The 18596-nt window shown below is 44.2% G+C and overlaps 1 protein-coding gene and 1 long non-coding RNA gene across 8 annotated transcripts; one reads left to right on the top strand and one right to left on the bottom strand.

The window, feature by feature from the left end:
• The first annotated feature begins 310 nt into the window (after positions 1–310).
• LOC111264756 (uncharacterized) lies at positions 311–15327 on the top strand. 7 transcript variants are annotated; one of them, XR_015312790.1, is made up of 5 exons: positions 311–543; positions 1122–1482; positions 6824–7173; positions 9513–9598; positions 14231–15327. XR_015312790.1 is itself a non-coding variant. In XM_086970197.1 (4 exons), exons 2-3 carry the CDS (start codon positions 1375–1377, stop codon positions 7124–7126), a joined length of 411 nt encoding a protein of 136 aa, XP_086826323.1. In that variant the 5' UTR covers positions 311–543; positions 1122–1374; the 3' UTR covers positions 7127–7173; positions 14231–15327. The 7 variants fall into 7 exon arrangements, 1 of the variants encoding a protein (XP_086826323.1); XR_015312794.1 differs by lacking the exon at positions 1122–1482; XR_015312792.1 differs by lacking the exon at positions 1122–1482 and having other exon boundaries at positions 6613–7173.
• On the bottom strand, positions 11142–12533 carry LOC111264757 (uncharacterized). The gene is made up of 2 exons (XR_002683053.2): positions 12219–12533; positions 11142–11959 (listed from the first exon to the last, which is right to left on the bottom strand). It is a non-coding gene; the product is annotated as an uncharacterized LOC111264757 (long non-coding RNA).
• Positions 15328–18596: the final 3269 nt, after the last annotated feature.

Below are 18596 nucleotides of genomic sequence, written 5' to 3'. Positions count from 1 at the left end.
CTAAGTTGTCCAGCGTACTGTTTGTACATACATTTTATCTTGAAAACGATCACAGTAGAGATAATGAAACTAGAAAAGAATGGATTCTTTGGATTAGGCTGGGACTAGATATCTCCTACAGATATATGCAAGCGCAACGCTTTACGACTAATAGACAAAAGCTCTATACGGGCGTCTGTGTGTACATACAGCTTTCAATTAGAAAAACCATGATTGTGATCTTTGCTTGGATAACCATCCAGGAGCAGTGCATCACGCGATTACGCCTATGACGAACTTGCATTTAAGAGCAGCAATTGAAGTAGGTAAGTTTCAAGTGCCTATATAAGGTCAATTACAGTACAGTAGATAAATCCAAATTTGTAGTTGATGTAATTCTGTGAACGTTCAAAGTACAGATAAAAATTATTGACAGCGCCGATTGCATGGATAGTTGTGCTTATTAAAACATTCAGTGTTCTTCGTTCGTGTAGCGGCAGAAAAACATCTGACACTTTGATCGAACATCAATGTAAACGTTCAGAGGAACCAACCGATGCAAAGGTAAAGTCATTCTTAAATACAACTGTGTAATATGCTATTCGTACATTACTTTGTAGATCTTAGAGACTTTAGATATTTAGGGAGATGAAGCTCCGATTTCAGATAAAGGGATTCTCTCAGTAAGAGAGTTTTCACTAGGAACTATCATATCTGACAAATCGAACAAGATACCTGCTATTGTATGTAATATATAGTCGTGTAAGGTTAAACGTTTGCCCCCTTTTCCAACCAATAAACGATCGCATGCGGAGAATGAAACAACTATTCTAGCTTCGCCAACTAACCGTACGAGCTGAACACGTACTTCTGCTGAGTCTCAGATTTATATATAGCCAACAATATCAGCAAATATAGCGTCAATTTGATCCAAAACAGAAGCGTAATTAATTCGAAATGGCAGTGGAGGCCTTCGAGACAAAACAACTGCTAAGGGGCTATTAATGCCTGCGTTATACTTATTTGTAACCGTAATATGATGATATAGAATTCCGATATTTGATGGCCTTTTTGACTCTCTGAGTTTGGATTTTCCCGGTTCGACTCCCTGCATCCTAATCGTCCATTTGTTTGTATTGTAGATTTGTTCGTCATAGTATGTGTGGTCAACTATCCGACGACCGAGTGGTAATCGAAATCGAAGTCGTGCCATTGCGTGTTGGTAACAATCGTTGGTCCGCGCCGGTGTGGGGCGTGCTGGAATTTCTAATTTGCCCAACCCTCTACTGCAGCTAGCGGTAGCTCAAAAGCACTACGCTCTTTGCGTTCGTCATTTTAGCATCCTTGGTGCACGTCAGTGACGGCAGCCGCAGGAACAACGACGAAAAAAGTAATATGGCAGTCGGTATCTTTCCTCCCAGAGAAGGAGAGCTCGAGGTGGCTAGTACGTGCACCGCAATCCAATTAGTTTCGATTCGTGTCATCCATTGCCGGGAGCAGTCGGTGAGCTAGTAGCTATTATGATTGATAGGTCGAGCGGCAGCAAACGAACGTTTATTCCGTAGACTGCACGGTAAACGTGGGCCATGCTGCCACCGTCTCTTATTATTTTGCTAATTTCCTAAGCGACAAGCTGAACTCCTTCAGCCCCCTAGTGTTAGCGCTCATTTATGCTGCCAATTCGCAAGCCCATCTGGGCGGGGTCCACAATTGTGCACATATTCAACCGGCAAACCAGACATGTACACACATTGTATCGGCAACGTTCTATAATAGAAATAATCGTCATTACATCGTTGTAAAGGTTGTGCTAGATATTCGATCGTTCAATCAGGGTCCGGCTGATCCATGACGTATCACAGGAAATCTAACTATTATCACTGCTGCCGCTACTTATTATAACGATCATCACTAGCGAGAGGGAAAAACTCCACCCAATGTCTATTGGGTACGAATTATGTGGCCCACCCAAATGAAATCTGTTACGGCTTTATTGCTTTCGTGTAATGCCGTACAACATATAATATACAGTATATGAGTATTTTACATATTGTAGCAAGTGATTGCAGACGTTGACGGGGACAGACGGAAAGCGTCGCCCAACGAACGTATGCATCGTGTTTCTGCTTCGGACAAACAGCTCGTATCGCTGTGGCAAATATATTCTTCTTATAAGGAGATATTTCCATGTACGTCTGAGACATTATTCGGCCGATAAATAGCTTAGGTCGAAGCAAAACAAAAGCTGTAGCACCAGGACAATATGGAAGCCATCATTCAATTTCACGTAGAAGTTTATCGTTGAGCTGGCACCGCCTATCTGCAGGAAAACACCGAAGAACAACATTATACGATGGGTTTCGGCTTTGATAACAGCACTAACGTTCACTTTACTGGTTGTACAACTAATGAAGTTGAATTGGAAATGAAACACGTGAATCGTGTTTACAAGCTAACGACCATATCAGCGCCATTTCTCCGAATAAGTATAATAAACCGAAATAGATGAACAAACACAACGAAACGGACGTGAGCCAACGATGCTAGAAACAGCTAACAAGTAAAAATAGGACGCAGGCATTCCGTAGACGTCGTCGGCCCCGTAGTCCTTTTCTAATGACGATCTATTAAACGATGAAGATGGACGACCTTCGAGATATCCGACACTCGAAGGTTTTTCTCTCGTGCCCGTCGGTCTCTAAGAAACGAACCCGTTTTGTGATCCCTTTCCAAAGCTGATGGCAGCAGACCCGCCATCTGCCTGGGAAAGTTGCAGAACGAGCGACTGTGACGATTCCTGCTGCCGATGAAGATGGAAGCAACTAGCGAACAGCGATCTGAATAGTTAATCGAAAACGCTTGGGGAACAACGAGGCCGGCCGAATGTTACGTGAATCCGCAGAGGCGTTCGAATGATGCCGTCGACGCTGAAGCTCAGCGTGCAGCTCAATTGTTTCTAATTGTCTGACCTACTGTTGAATGTTACCACCTATACGACTTGAACTCCCAACCTCGGTCACAAACGCATACACTTATTGCTATAACTGGCTATTCGAAGCTGATACTATTCTCAAAGTTGCGTTTCATCCTCTGCTGGTCCTGTCGCCGCCGTGATGCGTACGCTAGATGAGCGAACACTGAAAGTGATTAAAAAAGAAAAAAAACACTTTTTCTCCAATGTTTTTCCGTTTACTATTTATTGAGAGTTGTATAAATCTACGAAATTAAGTCGCAGCTCTCCTAGCTAATTACAGCGACGTATAACTGGAGTAAGTTCTGGAAACTCACCTCCTTCCTTCCAGCAACGTCCAGCTTCAGTGCCTCCGGGCATTATAGTGGAAGATTTGTTATCCTTATCTTTCGCTCAGTACAAGAGTAGACAGGCTGCAACTAGGTTTCTTTCAATTGTATCTGAACAGCCTACATTTGGTGTTTTTAGCCCACATTTCCACACTGGACCCATATTTGCTGCAGTATTTCACGCCCAGAGAGCGCACTGGGTTCGCATAATGTGCTTGAGAATGTAGCAAGCTTTTAGCTGTAGAAACAAACGTCTGATCTCTGTACGCAGAACCTACGACTTCACAGAGTTGCCCGGTCGATATCACCTCTGATTTAAAGCCATACCTATGCGCTAAATCACATCGAACGCCAACGTGTTACAATCAGCGCATGTGACTTTTTCCTTTTCCCGTAGAGTAGCGCTGGCACAGTACGGGTGCTATGATGCTACACAACCAGGTGGTTCTTTCTCTAAAAAATTATACATTTCAGATTCATTTACGGGTGTTTCGCGCGAATCTACCGCGACACTGGTTTCGCCAGTGTCCAGAACGTGAACCCAATTACGTAATGATTTACTGATACTTTGTAATGATTCAGTAGCAGGCACTCCTCGTCAGCAGTAGGTACTATCTGCTGCTGTCGCTTTCTGTCTGTCTAGCTACCAACGTGCCTACAATGGTCCGCCGCCGTTGGCGCATCTTCGCTCTGGTGAAGCTTAGTTCATTTCTTCCACTATAACTGTTCGATATTTTCACATTGTCATCAGCATTTAGCAGATATTTTGCCTTCTCGCTGCTCCTATATAGACCGGTGTTAGGATTACTAGCGTTGTTGCTATCGCCATTACCGAGGATGCGCAACGCTCAACTGCCACATCTATCGCCCGTGAAATGCCGTAGCTGAAGATGCCGCTCTTGTAGTGGATGTGACTGAGACACCGCTCGGCTCTATACGACAGTTTTGCCTGTCCGTCCCATTCCTGCCTATGCGTGGCCATGGGGTAAACGCAGACATATACTAGACTTATGTAGAAGCAAATAGGCCCAAGGCCTTCTCCGCAAAGCAGAAAATATGTTCAATATTATGGCAGCTGTAGTATTTCGGACGACGGTACTGCTGTCTGAGTTTTTGTAGTCCTGCAATCGGCTGTGCCATATTGAGATGCCTGCCCAAGCAGAGCAGTAGGACCAAGTAAGAAACAGAAACAGGGAGGATGGGGAACGAGCTCAGAAATGTCGGACGACAGATATACAGCGGTAGCATGTCCACCATCAACAGCATCAGCAGAAGTTGTCTGAGCTGCTGTTCATTGCTGCTGCTGTTGATCTGATGATACTGATGATGATGTTAGTGCTGCCGCGGCCATCGGGTGGCAAGATCGTTGGTCTTTCTGGTGTTTGCTCCTTCTTGTTCTCCTGCTTCTGCCGGCGCGAGACGCCAATAGAAGCGATGCTCTAGGACTGCGCGTCCGACCGACAGGCAAAATCCTGCAGCCGCCGTGGGATCAATGAGGGGCCCACTACTACCGATTTTACTACGACGTCGTAACGAACGAATGAAGTCGAATCGAAGTACCGCCGCAAGATGCGACTACGATGAAGAGCTGCGCCTCTGTCTAAGCGGTGGCTGCAGCAGCGTAGGCAACAGCGGCAGGCGTCGTCGTTGCTTCGAAATTTGGCAGCACTGCCTATATGTAGTGCTACTTTGTACTGACACAACTACTACTGCCGACGTAGCTGATTGGCATAGCATACCATGCGGTTCACGCACGACGGTGGCACGGGCGCTCGCGTATATCTCTTCTAACGGCGCGCTACACGGACGAGAAGGGAACGTCATTTGAACAAAAAAGAAGGAGAAGACACCGTATGTTTGTCGTCGTCGTCGTCGTCGTGCCTTGTATTGCTCCTGCTTCTGCAGCCGTTTCTGCAGATCCTAAAGATGGTAGCCGTCGTGGTTTTAGAAAAATCTATTTTGTTACCTGGTGCAAATGGCTACCATACTGAGCAGGACCGTGGCCGTGCTGTCGCCGAAAAACTCAGCGGTCAGCTAAAAGAAGGATAGAATCATACGAAGAGGTGAGGTATGTGCATGGTGATGGCAGTCAATCGAATATAGGAAGAGCTGACGTTTGCGATGGTAGTTTTGGTGATTGCCAATATGAGCCTACTGCTCACTGCCACAAGAAGATAATGTCGACCCTAGAGAAGGTAGCTTGCCGTCATTGATGTCAGCGTCTGCTAAAGAAAGTTCTTTGTCTTTCATTATAGAATAAAGCAAAGCGAACCGTGAATGCGAGATATAGAAAATAGGCCAACCTATATGGAGTGGCAAAATACAGTTGTCCATATCGTGACATGACGTATTCATTGTTTTAATTTACCTTTATTTTTCTATCGTCTACATATGATTACGGAACGTGTGATATAGTCAAATGGCTGTTGATTATAGTGATAATACGTTGTTGGTGTTATAGTAGCTAGGTTAATCTGTCCCATGTATGGATACGTCGAATTTTTTGTCACCGTCGCTTAACCGAAAAAAAAACTTGTTTAAATACGATTGAAAATATTTATTTTTAATTATTTTTTTTAAATGTAATTAATTTAAAAAAAGTATTCTAAAAGGCTTCAGACCAAGCGAGAATCAGAATTCGCATCTGTAGTAAGGCAGAACACAAATTAGCTACCTGATAAGTGGCCGAAAAAGGTTACGCGGATCTCTGCAACAATACGTTCTAGGTGTTGCCAATGCCTGGTTAAAGTTAGGTAGACATAATAGATATGAATGTATCATACTGAAAATTTATCTTGCGACTTAAATATGCATCCGTCAATTTTTCTGCTATTTTATTATGCATTTGATAAAAAAAAAAAGACGCTTTTTTTTAATTGAATAACAAAAAAATAGGTATTTATTCTTGAGTATCCCAGAGGGCGCTACCTCTTTTCCGACCGTCGAAATATCTGGGGCAGTAGCGTGGTTCTGCTTAACTGCTATACTTTGACGAGGGTCGTGTTCAAAACATATTTTAACACACATAGATCTATAATAAGGTAATTCTGTTACAAATTTCTAGGCGATAATACTCGTCTTATATTCAGCTAAGTTACTCGTATTGATAAGTTACGCATTAACGTTCAACTTACTGGCCATATTTTGTTCTCTCATCCCCAATGTTATCAGATAAATGGCTCTGCTGTTCGTGGGTGCTTACGAGTAGTGTTAGATTTGCGTCTATTCTCTGGACTACAAACTGCTGCAGACGAACGAATACTACTGATGAATAGCGTGCCGTATATTTCAACACATTGGTTCAGTCAATCACTCTCTCTTACTCCTTCACAGAGTATCTCTCACGTGCTTCGTTTGATCAGGACAGAAGCAACTCATCCTCATCAGACGGAAAAGCTCTCCAATTCAGGTTGATCTGATCCTTAACGGCAAGTTGAAGCTTTTGTAGACAGGCATGCGAATAGGCAGGAGCCGTCGACGGCGGCGCCCATCATTTCTCATCAGATATGTAGATTTTGCTGGGCCTTCAATTCGATTCTTTCAGGGGATCGCAGTTGGCAGCGCGACAGTTAGGATGAACTTGAATCACGGCATCGCTAGAGACGTGGTTAGTGAACCGTGTCGGCCGCGTCGGACGAGCGAGACTCTGCAACTTCGATTGACATCGTTGTCTACCGTCAACACAGCCACCGTTGCCACCGCTGTCATCATCACAACAACAACTTCGATCTCTTCCGATCCGGCGAAGTTCATCGGAACGACACCGTCGCTGGCGCTAACCTCACCGAGCATCCTGACCCCGGCGGAAGCGCGACCCGCTTTCTCTCTCACTCGTTTCTCTCTCTAAAAGAAGCGTTTGTTGACTAAATTTGTACGCGCACGGAGGAAGCAACGGTTCGGCAATTCGTTAACTCTTATAGAAATAGCCGAGCGCGACTGTGCTCGTGTCGAGTAACAGAATCTCTATATTATATAGCGTCAATTATCTGGAAATTAGAAACGTACATAATATAAAAGCTATACCGATTTATTGAAAATTCACTTTTAAGTACATATACCTCCTCACATAAGTCACTACTTGGATTTTCCGCCGCCTCATTCAGCTTCAGGATCTTCCACTTAATGTCTATCCAAAGTTATCAAAGAATGAGTGAGATTTATGCTTGAATCAGGTTTATTAAAGACGTCACGCCTGTATCTACCACATTATTGCCAGTTATACATGGACACTTCTACTAGATATGTTGTTGTTTTCTGATTCTGTTGGACACGGTAAGGTTCCAATTCTCCTGCGTACATGAAATAGCGACAGATCTAGTACTGTGTGGACTACAACCCAGCAGGACGCCATCGATCGATGTCTAGCAAACAAGACAAATCGTTGCTGGTGTTTTGACTCGAAAACGAACACAACATAAGTTTGCATTGCCTTACTTCTGCGCGATCAGTCCTCGCGTACTACCTCTATAGGTAGTAGGACTGATTGAACAGCCAGGCTGTATACAGAAGACTGTTCTAAACATCGAACTTCGTTCCCTAGGCCGCCGTGCTATTGCGAAGCTTAGCGTCGAGTTGTTGTCCGGCTGGCGCGACATGGATAATCACTGACTTTAACTCGCGACTTTCTTCGCGTGCAGTTTTCGATGCTCAAGCGCCGCTGACGCTGTTAGTTGAGTCCACCATCACGTCTCGGCTCCATCTCTGGCAAACGTACACAGCCGGAATGGCTGTTCTAAGACGGGGGTCATTGCTAAAGCATCGCTTTTCGGAAGCCTTGTACTTTGTTTTTACTGTCGGTCCTTTCTGGATAGCCAGCCAACAGAGTACAGATAAGTTCTTGAACGGAGTTACGCCACAAACCAAGAAGAGATATACACACACACACACACACACACACACTCACACGCACATATACACACAAAATGCATGCGGAGAGTCGAATTTCTGAACAGCATAAACACACACATAGCCTGATGAACAGATTTTGTAAATATATATATATAAAAAAAAAAGGCTGAAAACGAGAAAGACGCTGCAGAGGGCTAATAGAAAAGATCGAACGGTATCTAGTTCAGTCCGAGCGCGGCTGTTTACAGCGCATATCTGCGTAGCCGGTTGCACATGTCCAAACCGTAGTAAGGTATCGATTTGACAAACTGATTGAAACGATTTGTCCATTCCGGGCTGGGAAGGTTTATAAATCAGCTGAAATTTGGGCTCTGGGCAGTTTTTGCTCTACTGGATGTTTTACGCGGCTTCAATGCCTCTTTTCGCGCAACACCCCACATTGCTACCTCGGCAATATTTTGCAAGTACAAAAATGGTGATGGATGTAATGTATAGAAGCTATTTGATAAGGCCGATAAGTAACAGGTAGCACGAGCAGATTACTATAGGCGCATTTGAGGCTTTTTTTTTTTTTTTCGTTTAGCGCTCACAGAACTTCACTATCTTCCAATAATAAGATCTTTTGCTAAGCAGCGACTGTGGCCATTCGAAGTCGTTGTTGTTTGTTTCGTGTCGCACGGGTCGATGCGTAGTGCGTGAACACTGCGGGTTCAAACGAAGTTTGAAAGGAAAACAGAAGCACGACAGGACACCAAAATAGTACAAGTTACGATATTTTACGAACAACAAAATAAAAAAGAAAATACGGAAAATGTACGTTTGATTCGATCGAATGCAGATTGCAGCAGCGTATGAACAAGGGACGTAAAATCAAATAAACAGAATAACGTACGTCCGCTAAAAAATAGTATTTTGCGCACTACCGTTGTTCGTATCTTGGTATATCTGTATAGCTAGCTCGAAACAGCGTGGACCTGCTTCTGGAGTAGCAGTGTCAATGAACGGCAATTCTACAAAGTCCATGTATGTATGTATGTATGTATGTATGTATGTGCTTGCGTCTAGCGTCGACCGCGTGAGCGGTTTTGAAGTAATATCGATAGTTCACCGGAAAACCGAAAAGGAGGCGTCTACTTCGAAAACCTGTCATGTTTCTTCCTGCACTTTTTGCCGAAAGCATATATAGTATACAACTACCAGTACCACTGCTTAAACGCAACGAACGTAAACGCATCTACCATTGACAGAAATGTAGCACAGGCCCAAGTGTATGGCAGAATTCTGATAGCTAGGCAGCAAAGATACGACTTTTCACGATGCAAAGCGGGTTTCTAAACCCGTGTCACTTGACAGTTGTCATTGATCATAGACGTTTAAATATATAGGCCGTCAATCCTGCCTCTTCACCAACGTCGATTAAATCGGAAGTGATGGATGGCCGGCGGAAGCCAGTGGGGCACAATGAAAAAAGGTAAATACGATACCCCGTTGCAAGGCAATAAATGCGTAGGTTTATAGCATAGGGCGATAACAATCACATGAATAATGGTGGTCCTATTGCCGCCGCTGGTAGCATCGAAAGCGGCTGCAGTTTTCCCTAGCTAAGTGGGTGATAAACATATATGAAATATACAAAAAGGAATATACGAAAGGCACTCCTATTATGATTCGTGCGATTAAACCATGTGTGATCAACACGTGGTATTATACGCCTATCAGTTGAGCGAGACAGGTGTGCTTACAAAAGCACAGCAGTCTACGGTATATGTTTCTATATAAACGTACTTGTTCCGCTACAACCGAGTCTGCCATGCTGCATTAACGAAAAAAGCTGTAACACAGTAGCATAGTAAGGAGGACATTGGATATCAGCATGTATTCACGTGGAAGCCCATAGATGCATGTGATGTTTGAGTGACGCACCGGTTGCTAATGGTGCTTTCGAGCGGCTGATTGCGGCACAAATGACGTCCACAGTGGACATATAAGCATATTGCATATAGTCAACGGATACGCCTGCCACAGCCGTCCCAACACTTCGCGCGGTTGACGACGCGCAAAGGTGCGCTGTTCCTGTATTTTGGTGCGGTGGCAACCGCGCGTTCAGCCAAAGGGCGGCGCATAGGAGAAAATGTAACGCAAGCAGCCACGACGCCAGCTGTGGCTTATTCCAGGAACAATGCCTTCGTTCGTGAAGTCATCGTCCAACGCCATCGATGAATTAAATTTGCGCGCCGTCGACTTAGCCCCGCTAGCCCGCCAGACCAGCGTAAATTGCCAATTTCATACGTCTAGGGCATGAAGGCGGCTGCAAGGGTGGCAGATACTGTAATCGATAGCTGTTGATTATACGACGAGTGCCCGCCGAAAAATAATCGCGGCTAAACGACGTCGTAGAACAACTGTCAGTGGGCTCTGATAATGGGCCACACTGACAATCGTATCGATGATGGTTTAGGCAACGGCAGTATCTAGTGGCCTTAGTGGCTGGTAGCGGACCTACTAGAAGCCTGATACCAATGCTGATAATAGTGATCACGATGATGACATTGTGACACCATCACTCAGAGCTCATCACACCTGTCAGTACCGGTAACGGCTCGTTCATAATAAAGTAATATTTGGTACTGACGATGCAATACCACTGCCTCAGCGTTCTGTGTTAAATTTACTAATAGATGCTTGCGTACATATTACGCTGTTCAGACAAGTTGTATAGTCGCGACCGCAATAATTATAACAGCAACCGCAGTAACATTAAGCGTAACACCGATCATATCATAAACGTCAGCGTATTAGCTACTGACGTCATAAACGAACGACGTAAATCTCAGTGTGTGATCGTATGGAGGCGTCGCATTTGGAGATGTTATATGGCTTATATATATATATATATATATATATATATATATACATGCGTACGAAATGACAAAGTTCATAAATATATGACAACTGCTAAAAATAGTTGGTCCGCCAAGTACCTAAGGTAGATTCTCATAAAAATACAATATCTGTTCACTAGATATTTCGATTTATTATTTTTAGCTAAAAAAATAGGTTAATCTTTATTTCTCTCATTCAAGTCTAAGGTACAATGATCTACTAGAGGTTTGCATTGGAACTCATATTGTTTCTGTAAGCTGTCCTTTCTTCCACATTGGTTGAGACCTTTTCTAAGCTATTTTTACCATGCTTTAATGTCGTTTAACCAACGGATCCGCCGACAGATGAATTCTTGTAGGCCAGCATTTTTGCTAACACTATTTGTCTCACAAGGTGACAAATGTCACACTGATCTGATGCGATACGTAGAAATGAACCAAACGCTTACATCATTGAGTCTACCAGCATCGCGTTGATGTCAAAAAAATACGATTACCATAGCGAGAGCATGTTGTTTCTCATCATGCATGCCTTATTGATCCTATCATGTTGTTTTGGCCTGCTGGTGGAGCCCCTCAGGGCCCAAGTACGCATGTACACTATACGACGAGTTTGTCTAACTTTCGCTTGTTCCGCATCATCATCACCACCAGTCATCTTCGATGTTATTCAATGATGCTGGTTGTAATGGTCATTGCCTGGATTCAATAAATGAATGAACGCGTGAAGCGCTTCAATCCGATGCAGCTCCTTCTTGCCCCTTCCTTTTCGACTCTATGTACTGCTCCACCCCGTAGCAATCTGGATCTACAACTACCAGAGTACTCGTAATACAAATGGCTTCGTATTGGTGATTTTTCCTCGCTTTCGTTTCGTTGGTCGAACCGGCTTGACTATTATCGTACGACACACCAGGACACGATCTGCTACTGAAATTACCTGCTACGACCTGACACATATACACATAGCCACGTGATCAAGGATTTCATTTCCCTATACTTGTCGTGGCTAGCATTTTTGACAAACATTTTTGATGCGACGCTCTAAACTGTATTCGTGTACAGTATAAACTATTGCCAATTCGAATTCCTCGAACCGAGATCTATTCTAGAGAGAAGTATCTTTATAAGTCTGTGTTGTCTCGGTAAGTTCATAAATATATTTATATAGTATATTAATATGTAATAGAGTTAATCACGGTACCGCACCAATTTGCATGTGCCCAGTTAGATTCGGACGGGAAACGTGTTGCCCCTGAATCTCCAGCACTATTGCCACTCCATCTCGATTAACGGAGTCATACACGAAAGTAAATATGAGCGTACCGACACACAGGCATACTTGCATAAGCACAAGCCGAGTAAATGAAAATACTACAAAAAAATAGCAGCCGATGAACATTCAAATACGTTAGAGAGAAAACAGACAACGAACTAAATTGACGCTGACACTTTTGTACATCGGACTTTCTCAACTACTAACGTATTATCTACGCATCATCAGCAGATAGACACACTCAGAAAAACGCACTATAGAGCGCACGACAAGAGGCATGCATGCATGCGTGCGTGCGTGCGTGCGTACGTATGTGTGTATGGGCTCGTGTCGTTTGTCGGTATTCGATAGCCGTAGTACGTTTTGCTTCTACCAGCACCGGCATCGCCACCATTACGATTTTAGCTACGACCTATCGGTCAGCTAATACCTGTCAGTTACTTAGTACGAGAAAGATGAATTAAAGTCCGACTCCAGCAGCTTCGAAACGCGTCTGTGAAACAGTGAAAAAATCGACGGCGAGAGAGGAAAACCTCTGCTGGAGAGCTGACTGGTTCGTCTGTTGTGGCCGATGATGATGTTGTTGTTGTTGACGCATATGATGATGATTATGATCGTGATGATCTCGTATTTGGCCTGTTAAGTTGGTAGTATATCCGTATGCTTTAAGGATCTGTCTTTAAGTGCGGCCGTCCATCTGTCTCTCTGCTATGTGTATGGTATCGTATGCTGTAGACGACGACAACATGAATTGAGCTAGAATGTCACGCGCTGGGGGCCAGCGTCTGGACCAATGCTTGACGCTAAAGTCACGATCCCAACATTTCGCCATTGCTGCTACTGCTGCCACCGCTTGAGTTGGATCGTTGATTCGGGTTGTCTTCGTTTGCTTTGCCACTGTTCAATGGCAATAGTTACATCAACATCAGCAGCAGCAGCAGCAGTCGCCACCGTTGTAGCAACGGGAGCAGAAGACGTGCGATGGCTCCTCCTGTTGTTGAGACGGTAAGCCTCTCATCCTCCTATTTAACTAGTGCTGATGACGCTGTAGAATAGAATGTACGTAGATGGATGAACAAGACCACAACAACAAGGTATGAAACGACAGCAGTCGTTTTACACTCTTATAGATACGTGTACATACGTAGTAGAAATAGTGGTCGCGTCGTCGTCGTCTATGTTGATCCTGCCCCGCCTTCGACGAGATCGAGCCGAAAGAAAGATTCCCAGTCGTGAGCTTGATGCCGAAACTGTGTTGAGATATTGATTTCGCCGAATGAGAACGAGCTGCGGCCGGCCCCCTGAGTACGACGTCGCTGCCGTTCATCTGTAGCGTTTTATTGGAAAACCAATGTCCTGACGCACCGCTCTACACAACGATTTTTTCGAGAAGGCAATTTTGGTTAGGAATTAGTCAGATATTAGAGAGCAGTTGTAAAAAATTGCTGAAACTGCATAGCCAGCGTTCTACATATTTTGTAAAGACTTCGAACAACCATGAATAGAATCGGGGGGCTGAAAGTTTGGGAAAACGTTCGCGTTGAGCGCGTCACGTTGAAGCGAAATGTTATAGAGGACGACACTGAGCATCGAGAATAGAAGCAACGTTCACGTCGAAAAATACGTGTATACCTTCTCGCCTAACCCAAAAAAAACCTATATAAACGAGGAGGCTGTGTTAGGGCTGTATCGAATACGGCTCATCTGGAAATAGCGATTTTTATTTGAAATACATGGATTTTGCATCATGACTAGCAATAACGTCTGGTGGAGTTCGAATAGGTGGGCCGCATTTGGCGTACTATGAATTCGACGCATATGGGTGGGTTTTACTTGGCGCTTGCCGCCACCAGGCCGCCAGGACTCTTGCCGAAGACCAAGGTTAGTTAGAAGCAACAATTATATACATTTGAAACTAACGCTGACAATTTTCGATCTCTTTCAGTTGTTCCAACAAGTTTAACAAGAACAGTACTAGAGCTTCCGGTATCGTAAAACAATGCCTGCTAACCTTATGGATAAAATCGCTTTCGATACGGGTGATGACGGTTATTTCCTATTTTAACATGACACGGATGACGCTATTTTCCCAGGTCCGTCTTCTCCTGAAAGTCGGCTATTTTCGACGAGCCCCTATCCTTTTTCGCTATTTCGCTCGTACATCGTTGTTTTTCTTCGTGTCGTTATTTCCGTCAAAACAAATATGCTCACACGCGACCTTTTTTGCTGAACGAAAGGCGAAAGCATGCCGCCATTCAGTTTTTCGAAAGGCAAAAAAACATGAACTCAAATAAAGAATATAAAGAAGATCGTTTAGCGACAACGTCAAATGATCTGGACAACTCAGGCTCTTTTTATTACGACCTCTGCTTCTGGTCCTTCAACCCAAGAACTCGCTCGTTCCGCTCTTCCTTCATTTTTCTACCCTTCGACTGGCTGAAATAGTATTAAGCGAACGAAAGCCTGCGCCTTTATTTCATCACCTGGCTCGCGCCGTCAGCCTCAAATCTACTGTTTGCCATGGCTTGTACTATCTGCTTTTAAAGTTTCTCTGAAGACAAGGCACTTGGCGAGTGGACCCCTATTTTTTCCACGATACTATGCGCGACCAATGCAACGAGGACCCTCATTGATGGCGTCAGTAGCAGCTTATGGATAATATGTGCATACATAGATGACATTTTGGCCACAGGCTACCAGTACGGGCGGATCTACCTGAACTAGAGATGCAGGCTGCCAAAAAGATAAACGAACAGAACAATATAAATAATAATGCGTGTGTTCGTAAGAAAATTATGTCGGATAAGTATGTAAAGGTATCAAATACAGAAGCTAGCTTCCGTTGCAGAGTGGATGCGTCAATACGCCGTTAATTCCACGCTCTTACCAAAACGATTTTTAGCAATAAACAAGACGCTTGGTAAGATTAAATCTATTTTTTTTTACACTATACCTAGGATGGACATGTCTTTAGTGGTGAATCGTATCTTTGACGCAATCGTCTAAATTGTAAATAAAGTATATATAGCTCCCGTTAGCGAATTCCGCATTGTGTGATCAATTGGAGTTACTATGCGATAGCATTTACTTGATGGATACGTACCATCGCGCGCATCATACAGGAGGTAAGTTTTAATAAGGACCAGGGGAAAATGCTACACGTGAATGTGTTACATGGTCTGCTTGCATCGATTCCGGCTGTATGGTCCTTGTAAGAACAAGTTTGATATGACTGCACCATTGTTACACATCTGTAAACACATGGTTCCATTATGACTAAGCGTTGTCTCATTTAAGCGGAACCAATGTAAAGATCATGGGCAGCTTAGTTAAACGCGCGGATCAAACGCATTGCTAGCAGCAGCTAATATAACAACACAAGCAACAATGGCGACGGCTTGCTAATGTTATTAAATACGCCGTGTCGCTTTTTTGCAGTTTCGAGAAATTTCGTTAAACATCTACGGATTGAATCGAACATGACCGTCTGTTATCACACGGGACAGAATAACTGATTAATATGCAACGCGGTAATACTTTTCTTGCGTATGATGATCGAGAGCTGAAGACAAGAAGAAACCTCTATGGATGGATCATTCTTTTTATTTTCTGCAGGGATATCCACGCCTGGATGTTTAAATGTATTCTCAGCACGAGGTTACCATTATAGTATTATTTTGATTTTCGCTTGTAAACTGTTTAGTTAAAAATAGATATAAGGCTACCTGAGTTTGTTTTCCTAAGTAAAGGGTAGATGATCGAGGATCGGCAGAATCTTGCTTGACGTAAAAACCACAACCGTAACGAAGACCTACAGGATATAGAAACAGACATACCTAATAACGCAAACAGTGGAAAAAGTACTGCAGTTTCACTTAGTGATATACACTCAAATGTTTAAAAGTCATCTAGCGAGTATAGAACGGCATGACTACTCTCCGCAGAATACTATCGTTCGGTGCTAGTGTGTAACAGCCGCTACAAAATTATTCGTCCCTTTTAGCTACCCATTTCAGCTTTTTTAAGTCTATTATGTCTCATGATTAAATGACAGTAACGATGACGGAACTTACTATCACATCTAGTTAACGAGACATGACATACATCTCTAACTTGTCAAGGACAAGAGTTCAACGTGCGCTCGAGCTCATTCTTGTACGCAAGGCCCTTCTCTTACATCCCATTACCTCTTCAAATGCCCTTCTCCCTCTAACTGCTTTATTCCTCCACGTCCTTATACGGCTAAGCCTGTTCCCTTGCATAAACCAACTCCGCCCTAATAAAACAGGCACAAAATATTGAGCCTGATGATTCACCCCGAGGGATGGCAGGAACAGATACGGTGCGAGTGAAAGCAAGCGTACAGACAGTTAGAACAATGTTAAAATGGTAGAAAAAATGTTTCCCTTTCTTTGTCGAACAATACGATACGGTTAGTCGAATTCGAGAGCTTCATCTCGGAGCTGCTTTTTACTAGGCTCGATCATTGACGACTGCTGCTGATGTTGACTGGCCTGATTGCTCCTTCATTGAACGACGCCAGTGTAAGCCAGTGAATGGGTCCAGTGGTCGCCGGCGTCAATGAAACTGGTGGACGCTTCTCTCGTACTACGGACGCGCGCGGCCGTCACGGTAGCAGCTGCTGTCGCGTTCGTTTCATTCGCGCGCGCGTGTCGGCGGCAGCGTCGGCTTAGTCAGCTCGATCGTTCGCTTGACTGGTCGCCCGCTCGTCTACCGTTGGCCACCGCCGACCCCTGGTGGCCACACCAGGAAGCGCGTCAAGGGAGGAAAGCAGTAAGATGGCTGCTGCCACGACAACTATCAGCCGCTGCTTTTATCTACGCTATTACTACAACTACTCGTACTAAAAGCAAATTCTACTACACTCTGAAATCATAATGTGAATATACCCGGCCGCAAGGGGACGAGGTGCCGACGAAGCCACAATCAATACGCGGCCAATCCGTTCGACGGCGCAAGTTGCAGCAGCGCAGTCACCGCGCAACTACGGCGGCACCATTGGTAACGTCCACTAGCTCATTGCGAGCCGCACTTTTATTGCAGATGAAACGTGCAGATATATTGATTGGCCCGCCCGTGTTATCACAGACCGAGTTGATCATGACGGCGATAGCGGTAAACATTGCAGACAAGCTCCGTATGTGTGACCACGAGTATGCGTATTTTTATGTATATGTATACGTAGAAACCTTTTCATGTCAGCTAGATGTGCAGCAAAGTTGAAGATCTGACAAGCTAAACGTTCGCCGACTCTACGGTGGCGAATAATTCACAACAAAGAAACGGCACAACAAAGATGGACAATGAAGAGATGTGTCCCGTTCCATTTGTCCTTGGCGGACTTGTTACTGCTATTGTTGCAGTCATCGCATAAACCGACACGATTATGTCACACAGTTAATGGCGACTTTTTCTGTCATCGAATGAAACTTAAAGAGGGAGCGGCTTCGAAGATCCGTTGACAACATGACACTCTAAGCTGGACTCTTCGATCGGCAGAAGTTCTGTTTCCTCCGTTCAATCATATAGTAGAGTACCAGAAGTCGGGAAAGTCATGTAACCAACCGTATGAGGTTCAAAGGCTCATCTGAACTACTGGAAGGTCATTATATGTTCGTATAAGCTATCAGACATTCCCTCCATTGAGGGTTATTTATACTGCCAATCAGCCCGAAAATAGAACTAGAAAAGCTTTGTTTTGTAAAGAGAATCCAACCCATTTCTGATAGAGCGCCATAATCTACGATATCGTGTTAATCAAAAAATACCATCGGTTACTCTCAGGCATCAAATAGGTTGTCGTTCATTGTTGATTGGATTCTACCAGTTAGAGTTGCATATAAAGGTAAATGCAGGTAGGAATCGAATGAAGAGGCGAACATTGTTGTGAATTTGACGAGGCATATGAGGGAATCGCACAGGTTCCATATTTAAATCAGTACTTTGATGTTCTACTGAGAAATTTAGCGTATTACATGACGGTCATATTGGTCGATAGGCTTTCGGCGTCAGACGCGACGGTACGACGGGTTGATCCCAAAATGCTCGGTTGTACGCCTTCCATTAGCGTACGGGAACCAGGGACGAGATGAAAATCGTGTGCCAATTATTGACCTATGCTCAGCTCATGCAGGCCTCGTTGGGTCGGTAGCACTTCTGCTGTCGTTTTTCACAGGGCAACAGCAGCGTATAGCGGCTGCAGAACGCACGAAGGCGGGAAAAGAACGGGCGTAGACCGTCCGGCTCCCGCTGAGGCGAACCTGTGACTTAACAAGGAACTACCTTTTCGA

The sequence above is a fragment of the Varroa jacobsoni genome, unplaced genomic scaffold (genome assembly GCF_002532875.2).
Source record: "Varroa jacobsoni isolate VJ856 unplaced genomic scaffold, vjacob_1.0 scaffold_896, whole genome shotgun sequence".
In the NCBI taxonomy this organism is placed as follows: Eukaryota; Metazoa; Arthropoda; class Arachnida; order Mesostigmata; family Varroidae; genus Varroa; species Varroa jacobsoni.
The sequence above is the reverse complement of the archived record's forward strand: the minus strand, read 5'-3'. Positions and strand labels throughout refer to the sequence as shown.

Excerpts from the sequence above, each read along its gene's own strand:
- LOC111264756 (XM_086970197.1), top strand. The coding sequence starts at position 1,375 with ATGGCAGTCGGTATCTTTCCTCCCAGAGAAGGAGAGCTCGAGGTGGCT. Across the intron at positions 1,483-6,823 it reads TCCATTGCCGGGAGCAGTCG|GGGATCGCAGTTGGCAGCGC; the intron begins GTGAGCTAGTAG and ends CGATTCTTTCAG.